The sequence below is a fragment of the Equus quagga genome, chromosome 4 (genome assembly GCF_021613505.1).
Source record: "Equus quagga isolate Etosha38 chromosome 4, UCLA_HA_Equagga_1.0, whole genome shotgun sequence".
In the NCBI taxonomy this organism is placed as follows: Eukaryota; Metazoa; Chordata; class Mammalia; order Perissodactyla; family Equidae; genus Equus; species Equus quagga.
In genome coordinates this window covers 26410308-26421520 of record NC_060270.1, presented here as the reverse complement: position 1 = coordinate 26421520, position 11213 = coordinate 26410308, and the positions used below count along the sequence as shown (strand labels likewise).

The 11213-nt window shown below is 49.9% G+C and overlaps 1 protein-coding gene across 1 annotated transcript in view; it reads left to right on the top strand.

Moving 5' to 3' along the window:
- Positions 1 to 777: 777 nt before the first annotated feature.
- MUC4 (mucin 4, cell surface associated) overlaps positions 778 to 11213 on the top strand; it is a 46554-nt gene continuing 36118 nt past the window's right edge. The window contains exon 1 of the mRNA XM_046659816.1: positions 778 to 937. Within this exon, the coding sequence (XP_046515772.1) occupies positions 856 to 937 (82 nt within the window). The 5' untranslated portion in view covers positions 778 to 855. The remainder of the gene's footprint in view (positions 938 to 11213) is intronic.

Sequence of the window (11213 nt, the reverse complement as noted above, 5' to 3'; positions counted from 1 at the left end):
CGGAGCTCCAAGGTCTCCAGGAGCAGTCCCCACTTCCTCATGGGGTCACAATGACCTTTCCCCAGGTTCGACCCTCACCCTCACTACCCATCCCAGATCCCTCAAGCTACTTTCCCAGGTTGCCTCAGGATATCTGGACCCTGGCTCTGTGCTCCCTCTCCTGGAAAGAAGACATCCACCTTTCGGTGAGGGTCTACCACGGCCTGGCACGGAGCACATATTCTAAGCCTAGCACTTCTTTCCAAAGGTTGCACACAGGGTATTTGTGATTCCTATCTCTCACCGCACGTCGTTGGCCCCAGTCCCATGTTTCTTAGAGTCTCCTCAAATCTCACTCTCTGTCCTATTCAGACAGTTCCAAACTCACCCCCTCTTGGCCCTTTTCTATCCCATCTCCCCTGCCCTTTCTTCTGAAATGACCCAGCTGCCTCCCACCGCAGAGGTTCAAAGCTCGGCAGGACAAGGGCAGCCCCTGGAGAGGGAGGAGAGGGCCCAGGATCCCAGCAGGAGGGTGGCCCATTCATTTCCAGGGTGCCCTAGTTTCTATCGCCAACCTCCCCATCCCTCCCCCTGCTTGGCTCAGGCTGACTAGCAGCAGAGCAATGGGTGTTTCAGTGTTTTTTTTTCCTGGTGGGGGAAGAGGGTGGAGATTGAGGAAAGAAAAGACGGAGCAACGATGATTGGCACCGGGCCCCGCCCTCTTTTGTCCTCTTCCCCTGGTACTCTGGCCCCTCAGGGAAATGCACCTATTTCAGGCCAGCAGCTGGTGGGGACAGGTTCACCTCTGCTCCTCACACCACTGCTTCTGTGCTGAAGAGCTTCCCCTGGGGAGCCTGAGGGACTCTTTCTGGAGCCATGAGGGGAGCCCATTGGAGGAGGGTCCCCTGGCTGTTCCTGAGCTGCTTATGTTCCTACTTCTTTTGGCCAGTGGTCCCGGGTAAGTGACGCACCTGGGGCAGCATTCTGGGAGCCGAGGGTGACTGATGTCAGGGAGCCCATCAGCGGAGCTGGGGCCTTTGTCGTGGAGAGAGAGATGAAAGGACAGAGATGGGACAAGATGGAAGAGAGAGAGAGGGAGAATGCTACAGAGACAGAGAAAAGAGGAGACAGAGACAGAGAGAAGCAGAGAGATGTCTGGGGGACAAGAGTGGCCTGGTTTTTGGAAACCCATCGGGGGAACCAGGCCTATTTTGTGGAGAGAAAGAGACAGTAGGCAGAACTGTAGAGAGAGTTGAAGAGAGATCTGACACAGGAAAACAGGAAAGCTGGGTGACAGAACTGGAAGAAAAATGTGTATAAAGATGTAGAGTTAGAAGAAAAGACAGGTGAGGAACGGATGAACCAAAGCAAAATAGACACAGAGAAAATCAGAACAAACAGGCAGAACCGAAAGGAAGGAAAGAGGCAGACTGGCTCTGAGAAACAAGGCAAGGATTAGAGAGCAGCTGAGATGCGGGCAGTAGCTTCTTGCCTTGGCTCATTGGCTCAAGCCCTCAGGGCAGGGCTCATAGCCCCGTGTTGGGTGTTGGCCTTGGCTTCCTACACACGCCACCTCCCCTCTCTGTAAGGAGCTGGGGGGTGGGGAAGGAAGCAAGGCCTGTCGGAGAAGTTCCCCCTGCGTCGCCCAGTCCTTTCCCCACCACCTTCCAAGCTGCCTCTCTGGCTCCAGGACCAGGGTTCATTCTGTATTTCTGAATGTCTGAGTCTTCTCAGAGGCTCTGGGGCCCAGGAGAGGGTGAGGGGTCAGGAGCCCAAACCAAGATACAACAATCACAGCTCCTTCCCCTCCTCAACAGGCCTGGGAGGCTTTCACCCAAGGCATCATTTCACGGGGAGAGGGTCAGAAAGAACACACTCTCTTAGGAGAGTGAGAGACACATGCCAGTGAAGTGGAATATTCCGCCCTCCTTGAAAGGTTTAAGGGTTGGCTAAGGGCAAATAAAATGACCATCGCCTCCCCACCCTCCCAGCACAGCCTCCCCCCACGCCACCCCCCAGCCCTACCCACTCATTACACACTAAGGAAATGGAGGCTGGAAGGAGCCTTCAGAGGCTGCAGCAGCCAGCCACTCAAGGTCTTGTCCTGGGGGTAAAATATAGAGCTGTGGAAGAAGGAGTGTCTCTGGGAGTCATGACCATGGACAATGGGGAGAATGTGGCTTGGATTTAGGGGCCCTGGGGCCTAGTTTTGGTTTTGCGCTAACTGATCTGGTCCCTGTGACCAGGCCCTATTGTATCTCTCTCAAGGCCTTGGTTCCCCTGTGTAAAAAGCTGGGTGGTGAACGGCGTGACCTCTGTTCCCTAAGTTCTTAAGTTTTGATGTTCTGTGATTTAAAGTCAACACGAAAAGTGTTCAGTACCAACTCCGCACTCAGCCCTGCGTTAGGGTCATCAAGCTCAGGAGGAGCCAGGAAATCTGTGGAAAGGAGCCCAAAGGGGCAAGAACTTGGGTGAGAGCAGGCAAGGAAAGCCAAGGGGGTGAGCGATAGGGTATGCGCGAGAGAAGGGGCAGAGGACCATGAAGGTGGAAGGGAGCCCCCATGATGACCCTGAGGAAGTGCAGGGACATCCTGGAGCTCTGAGTCCTGTGCATTGTTGGGGGATAAAATGGAGCAGGGCTAGGAAAGGAGGTGGGAATGGGATGGGAGGTGGTTTCCCAAGCATCTGATTGAGCTTCATGAGGACTTGGAGGGAAAAGTAGTCTCCACACCTGCCTGGGGGAGCTTCTGGGAAAGTGGAAACTGGTCCGTCCTGTTCCCTTGGATCCCTGACGGGGGCTTATGGGTGACCTGCCTATATTTGAATCTAGAGCCTGTTTCCACACTTGCTGCCAGCAGCCTCGTCCAGACCTGGGTCATCCCTGGAGCAGGTGTCAGAGCCTCTGCCCAGGCCAGAGGGAGGAACTCCGGGTTTCCACCTAGGCACTGCAGTGGTAAGGGCTTCCTTAAGGAAAAGCCCTGGCTCTTGAAGGAGAAAGGGAAAAGGAGGATGGACAGGGATGGGCTGGATAGGGAGCCAGTGGAAACTCAGTGGCTACTGGTGGCTCCTGGCAGGAATGACTCACAAGGCAACCCTGATTCCATGCCCTACTGCAATGAAACTGGGTCAAAGTAAGCCTCAGTCTCCAACACTATCAGTGGCCCAGTAACCGAGGGGCTGTCGCCCTGCGCGGCCACTGGGAGTTCACCGGGTAGTAGTGAGTGCAGGACAGGAGCGGTCCACAGTCCCAGAGGGCCCCAAAGGGATGGGTCTCCTGCTGTCCCTCTCTCACAGAACCTCCAGTCTGTCTGTCGGTTTGGGAGAGGACTAACCAACTAGCCACAGAGGGCACCAAAACCCTCTGCAGGCCATCAGCTCCCGCCCCCGGCCCAGGAAACCCTCATTGTGCTTGGGGACACCCAAAAGGAGAGAATCCCTGAAGAACAGGTCCTGACAAGAAAATCAATCAAATTTAGGCCAGCGGCTCAACAAAATGTACAGCAAAGAGGAGGAACTTGAGATCAGAAGGCCCCATGTTCATGTTGCCATTTACCAGCCCAGGAAAGGTGAGACGAGTCCCTTTAGCTGGGTGTCTTCATCGGCAAAATGAGTCAAATGGGAAGTGGCTATTTCCTAGGGTTGTGGTGAGGGTAAAATGAGGTAGTCTCTGGAATAAAGTCGAAGAGTTGTAAAGTTGGTTTGAGAGAGAAATCATTCCATTTCAGAGCTGGGGAGATGGGAAGTGAGGAGGGGGATGGAGCCAGACATGGAGCGGGCACCTCTCTTGGCTCAGAGGCATTTTCATTTATCCAAGGATCCTTGAGTCTCTAAGAAGCCACCTCGTCCTTCCTGTGGGTTTGCAAGGGCCAGCTTGGTTTATTCAGAATGTAGTTTATAAAGCGTGAACAGATCCTAAATGCCAGCTCTGCCATCGGGCAAAGGCCCTGCTTGAGCTGATACTACCACTTCATGGTTCCTTGCCCAGCAATCTCCTCCCCGCCCTTGGTTTCTGGGCTCAGCTCCGGACGCAGAGGCTGTCCTGGCGGTATTTGACACGGGAGTGATTTAAGCCTTCATTGCCAGGAGAGGCCAAGAAGCGGCTGGTCTTTACGTGCTCACGCAAGTGGTTTGCTACCCTGTCTGTTCCCTGGTTTCATGGCACCGTGAGATGCCTCAGATAGGCACATCACACAGCTCGCAAAGCCACTTCTCCAAAGGCCAGGACCGAAGAGGTTATAGGCCATCTCTCCTCCCAGTTCCAACGTTTCTCCTCGAGTGTTCATCTTTCCTTCTACTAGGCTGAATTCGTGGCAAGCAGATACTTAGTCCTTACTTCCCAGCAAAGCATCAAGGAGTTGAGTTGAAGTGAATTCAATTTGTTGGCACTTCATTGAGGTTTAAACACTCAACGTTTTCCTTGAGACTCTGAAGAGGTCCCAGGATCTGAGTGCCTGTCTGTGTTTGTGCACGAGGCCTCTACAACCGTGGCCATGTTCAGATGGAGCGTTAGAGTTAGCGTTAGGGTTAGGCTTGGGTTGTGGGCAGCTCAGTTCTCCAAGTACGCATTTTTGAGTTCTGCATAGACATCTATCCTCTCTTTAAATACTCCCAAATAAAACTGCAGTTTGAGTTCCAAAAATCCTGCTGACTGGGTTTTGGGGAATTCAGAATAGGAAAGAGTTTAGAGTTATTCATTCACTTGCTAAATTTCTGCTTGTGCCAAGTGCTCTGCACACAAAGATGAATAAGTCATGGTTGCTGCCTCCAAAGCCTGTTTAAGGTCACATAGCCCATAAGAAGGGCAGCTGGGACCAAAAGCCATATCTCCTGATTCCTTGTTCACTAGGTTTGCCTTGCAGCACAAAACTGCTTACAAACAAATCTCCAAACCAACACAGCCCATTGAGGGAGGAAGAGCAGAAGCTGAGATATTCATCCATTCATGCGTTCACTCATTCATTTATACATTTGTTAATTAAACAAGTATTTAAGGAGTGCCTACCTTGTAGCTAACATTGTTCTAGGGCAGCACTGCGTGTACACAGTGAAACTGGAACAGACAGGGCGTAGCCTCCTGGAGCTGGGATCTAGTATCAGAGGGAGAGAATTACTGCAAAATTCCCAACTACAAATGTGGTGCTATGGTGAGCAAGTATTATGGTGAGAGTAAAATAGGGAGACCTCGTTTAGATTAGTAAGTCCAGGAAGGCCTCTCTGAGGAAGTGCTGTACATTTGAGCTGAGACCTAAACACCAAGTAGTAAGCCAGGTGGGGGGAAGATGTGCAGAGTGAGGAGAGAGCTTGGCCCTTTGGAGGACTTTAAAGAGGTAGGCAGGTGCTAGATCATGCAGGGCCTTGTAAGCTGTGGAATTGATTGTGGATTTTAGGGAACTAAAATGGGTAGACAGTGAGGGGTTTTGGTAAAGGAGTGATGTGATCAGATTTGAACTCTGGAATGATCGTTCTGGATATTGTGGAGGAAGATGGATTGAAAGGGGGCAAGGGTGAAATGAGAGGTCAGTTAGGAGCTGGCTGCAGATGTCCAGGCAGAAGATGCTGTGGCTTGGCCTGGTGGTAGCAGTGGAGGTCTGGGAAGGGAATGGAGCAGCAAGCAGAGGTTCTACCCTGATAAGGACATGGTCACAGGATTGCTGCCTTTGCTGGGATCTCAGAACTTTGTAGAGACCAAGATACCAGGCAGCGCAGAGTGCCATTTACTGAGCATAGGTACTGAGCCCTTTACATAGGTTACCCCACTGATGTTACTATTATCTACCATCATCCCGCTTTTATAAATAATGCCTCCAAGACTCAGAGAAGTCAAGTAACTTGCCCAAGTCATACAGCAAATGTTGGTCAGTTTGACTCTAGAATTCACGCTCTTAACCACTCCATGGCTTTGTCAGATTCTGCTGTTTCTTGTCCATGTCGGGCTCAGAAAGGACCTTGCTAGGGGGTGTCAGAAGTGCCATGTCTGTCAGGAATCACAGCTAAAACAACCAAGCAAATACCAAATCACAACAGTTACTCCAATACCACTTTCCCACTTCATTCTCTTCTTCCACAAGTCAAAGACCAGCTGACCTGTGATCTGAGGGAACTGGGGTATCGGAAAAGTCACTGGCATCATTACAGCTTTCTCAAGCACTTCTTCCTTTTCCTCCTCCGTAAATGGAGCCATCTCCTTTGAGCTGACCTCAAAAATTCCAGTCAATAACACAGAGGAAAATAATTTAGAATCCACCTTTCACAGTTGGCTTCAAGGCAGGAATCGTCTCTCTCCTTTCCAACTATACCCACTGAAGTCACACCCAGACGCTGCTTAGCCACAGGGCTTTCTTCACCTTGGACATCACCACAGGTCATTTGATACAATTTCTCCCACCGTCTGGTGTGGCAACACCAAGGTTACCCTGGTGATAACCCCAGAAGCTCCAGAACCAAGCCAAGAAACATCAAACTCTAGCTTTGACCATGTCTCACCAGCACAGCACCAACTTTCTTTTTCCCCACACCTTCCTCTTCTCAGAAGTTCAGTTTCCAGCCTCTACCACCTTGGTTTTGGAGCTCGGCTCTCCCTGGCTCCTATCCAAGGCAGGCACACCCTTGAGCCTAGCTTTGCCCCCAGGAGTTTGGCTATCTTCTGCCACAATGGTGGTCCCACCTCCCAGGCTGCAACCATCGTGTTGGCTTCCTCCTGGCCCCGGGACCACCGTGACAGTCATAGGAAAACAGGTGCAACCTCACCCTCTCTCCAACCTCAGCTGAAGGAACCAAAGACCAGGGGATGGGGACACGAGTTCATTTATTCAACAGATGTCTGTGAAGTAATTCCTGTATGCCAGCCACTGTTCCAGGTGCTGGAGATATCATGAGATCAGTTATCCTAAGGGCATTTTGAGTTAGTGTCTTTCCCCATCTTGAATTCTAGGAAAAATGGAGGAAAACTACTTGGCCAACACACCACTGGTCAGTTTCTGTTTGCTGACACAACACTGGTCACAGTTTCTGTTTCCTCTAAAATAACAGCAGGAACACAAACCATAGCTACCACCTCTGTTGTCACCTGTCACAGTCCCTACAGCAGTGGCTCCAACAGCCATCACATCCATCATCTCACACCAACCCATTGTCTTTGAGGGGCAGCTCTGGGAAATTTTCAGCTCCCAAACCCTGACTACAGAGGAGCAGAAGCCTGAAATCACTCACAGCCCAGGAACCGCTCAGAAATTTCAGTCTTTAGTCACCAAGAATTTCTGAGGGAACAACAGAGTCTTCATCCTCAGTCGTGAAAAGTGCAGACCCAGCTGCACGTGAGCAACGGTTCCCACGACATGCTCCCCCCTCTCTGAGAGGGGCTGAGGCTGCATCCCGAACCCCAGTGACCGTGATGAGCATGGTGGCTCTACTGGTTCTAAGGCTGATACAACTCAAATGGCCTTGGCTCCCTACACAGGGTGGCAAGGCCAGGGTTCCGCCTCCCTGCTCCAACTTATCACACCTTTCAGGGCACCTGCTGCTCATCCATGAGTCAGTTTTCTCTTCAAGGCTATCCTTCCACTTGGGTGCTTTCCTTGGCTCTACACTGACCTAGGCACAGCCTGGCAAAGAGCCCCACCAATCAGGAAGTAACAGCAGAAAAGTGAAACTTTGTGGATGTGGCTCATGGGTTCCTCACCTCCAGTTCCAGGAATAACTCAAGACAAATAGACCAGGCTCTAAGAATAACCCTCTGCCGGCAACGCATGCGTGCACACAAGACACAGGCTTTGTTTTCTCTTCAGGGAGTGACTTTGCCACTCTGTGGGAAGGTTATCTCCCACCAGTCATCACCACTTCTGTCACCACTCCTTTACCTGAGTCAACAACACACCCATCCCCTCCTCATACCTGTGGAGTCACCAGAGGCCCACACAGGAGAAACGTTGCCTGTCAGCACCATCAACCTTGCCAACCTGCATCCCTCACTGGACTCGGACAACTGCTGGACATCTCCCACCAGTTGCAGTTCAAGGGAGAAAACTAACTGCCTTGCTGAGAGCTCTCTGACTGCAGTGGTAGAAGAGAAATCTAGAAGGTTCCAGGACTCAGAGTGAGGAATGCCCCACATCAGTGCCAGCTGTGGTGCCCTCACTGTCCCTGGATGCAGATTCTTCCTCTGAGAGAACTTCTTAAAAACTATCCATTTTAGGCAACACCACACACATATTCTGACAGCAGTCATGTCACCCCAAGCAGTCAACAGCCATCACAACTCACTCTGACATCATCACAGAAAAGGAAACAGCAGGAAAATTGGCAGAAATAGCCTGGTGTCACATCATTTGCTCCCGAAAATATGGCAGACTTGTCCCCAGGCTCAGACTAGTCTACATGTAGCAGGCCAAGAACTTGGAACAAGTCAGTCACTATTTCTCTATCCTTTACTTCAGCTCTCTTGAAGTCGGGTTAGAAGAGCCCAAACTGTGGCGAGGTCATGCACTTGACAACAGTCGCACAGCGGTGCAGAGCTCACACTCTCCAAGCTTTGACTCTTACCTTTGAGTTCCAGCCCCGTCACTTATGAAGTATGGAAAGTGGGGCAAGTCACTTAGCCTCTCCAAATCTCAGCTTTCTCATCTGTGAAACGGGGCTACTATAAACTAAGAGAAACTGTAAAGCACTATACAGATATGTGACATCAACATTTTTATAATTTAGAGAGTCAAAACGGGCCTAGTCAGAGAAGTACAAAATAAATCTATTCTCAACCGTATAGGTCAGTTAATCCCAAGTCAATTGACTCAAGAACTCAAAGTGAAGACAATGACTTCCACAGAAACCACCTGTAGTGTAGAAATGCCCTGGTAACGGGCATTCTTCATTACAGAAACCATTCTGCGGTGCAGGCAGGCCCATTGACAGGACTACTGAGCCCTCTCTTTAGCCACAACCAGAGGAACGTCAGCCAGCACCAAATGGCCTCCCTCTGAGGACACATACTTCAGGATTCTGGTTTCCTTTTCTCAGTTGTGAGATGACAGGAAAAATTCCAGTCACCAGTCTTCACGGCTCTAATAAGACAACTAGACCCACGTCCTCAGGATAGAAGCAGCTGCCTTCCGTGCAGACAATACAGGCATTTAAAGTGATCCTTGCTAAGGAGATGATGTGAGAAACTCTCCTTCCTGGTTCCCATAGCTGAAGATCAATCCAGCAGTGGGTGATGGAAGCTAAGAGTCAGGGTGAGGACTAGAGGAATTAGGAGAAGCAGTTAAGAGGCTGCTGCAATAGTTAGAGTAACAGCAAAGTGAACAAGAGACTATGACAGGAGAAATAACTTGGAGGAACAATAGTTGGTGACAAATTGTGATATTGCAGACAAGGAAGAGGAAGGAATCAAAGATGACTCAGGGGTTTCTGGCCTGAATCTCTGGAGGACTGATGTTACAATTAACATAAGGAAGGAAGGCGCTGGCCCTGTGGCCAAGTGGTTAAGTTCATGTGCTCCACTTCAGCGGTCCAGGGTTTTGTTGGTTTGGATCCTGGGCGGGGACATGGCACCGCTCATCAGGCCATGCTGAGGCGGCATCCCACATAGCACAGCCAGAAGGACCCACAACTAGAATATACAGCTATGTACTGGGAGGCTCTGGGGAGGAGAAGAAGAAAAAAAGAAGATTGGCAATAGATGTTAGCTCAGGTGCCAATCTTTAAAAAAAAAAACACACATAAGGAAGGAAGATAGAAGAAACAGTTCAAGGAGAAGTTTGACTTGGACATGTTGCATTTGACAGGGCAGCCAGGAAATCACTACAAAGATGAGTCTGGAAAATGGGTGCAAAGTCAGGGTAGATTTGTAGCTTTGTAAGCCATGAAAGTAGATGCAATTTGTATAGAGAAAGTATAGAAGGAGCAGGAAAGGGCTGGAGGTGACACCAAGAAGACTGACTTCACCTGGGAGCTGAGAAGAGAAGAGAAGCGGGAAAGGGACCAGAAGGAACAGGGAAAGTGTTGGGCGGAGAAGAACCGTTCAGCTTCAAGGAGGGCAACACCATCCAAATATCAAGGGGACACTGGTCATGGGAGAATATTGAGGTAGATGCTCAATAAATATTTGTTGAAGGAATGAATGAATGGATGGTGCCACATTTTATAGAGACTAATAGGGATTGAGAAGAAAATTATTTTTGGTGATTAGGAAGGAGTTTTTTGGTAACTTTTGAGGAAAATGTTTTCAGCAAAGTGATTGAGGTGGAGGGCAGAGGGTAAGGAGTAGATGATAAAGAAGAGGTGTCCAGTGTGGACCCCTCTTTCAGGATGCTCGTGGGTGAAAAAAAGATAGATAAGGAAGACACAAGATGGATAAAAGAGTTTTCTTTTTGGTCAAGAGAGCCCTAAATGTGATTGTCAGCAGAAGAGAAGCAGCAATGCAGAAAGGGACCCTCAGAGAGAAGTGATGGACTAAGCCATTCGAGGGGGGAAGAGGGGAGCAGACCGGGCACTGATTGTGTGTCTGTGTGTATCTGTGTGTATCTGTCTGTGTGCGTGTGTGCACAGTCTTCCAGTGGAGATTTGGCCTCTTTTCTGGGGTGGGATATTCCTGGTGGAGAGGATTCTGGCACATTGAAGGAGATAATTTAGATGGCTTTGGTCTTTCAGTGAAGTAGAAGATGGAGGGTCATAGATAAAGGAGGGAGAGGAGAGGAGAGGGAGAGAGAGGTTAGGAGAGGAGAAACCTATTTTTCCCGAGTTGTCAACTCTTCACAGTCAAATTCTTGGCTCTCTGTTCTGCAAATAAGTTATGTTTTTGGCCAGGGTGAGAATAACAGGCTTTAGGTGTCTAACAATCCAATGGAAACTGAAGAGCCTGACTGTCTGTTCTGGTAAAAGACAGAATCGTTCATTCCAGCAGAGCTTGAGCAGCAAGAATAAAGCTGGAAATAGTCTTTAGAACAGATCTTGATCAAGACCGCAAATTTCTGTGCCTTACAACTTCAGCAAGGTGGTTTTAGCTTATGAAAAGTTTCAAGGGCAGCCACTATCGTTTTATTTTAAGGGTAATGTTTCTTAAAATGTGGTTTGTAGGGGCCGGCTCCGTGGCCGAGTGGTTAAGTTCACGCGCTCTGCTGCGGCGGTCCAGGGTTCGGATCCTGGGCGTGGACATGGCACTGCTCGTCAGGCCACGTTGAGGCGGCGTCCCACATCCCACAACTAGAGGGACCTGCAACTAAGATATACAACTATGTACCGGG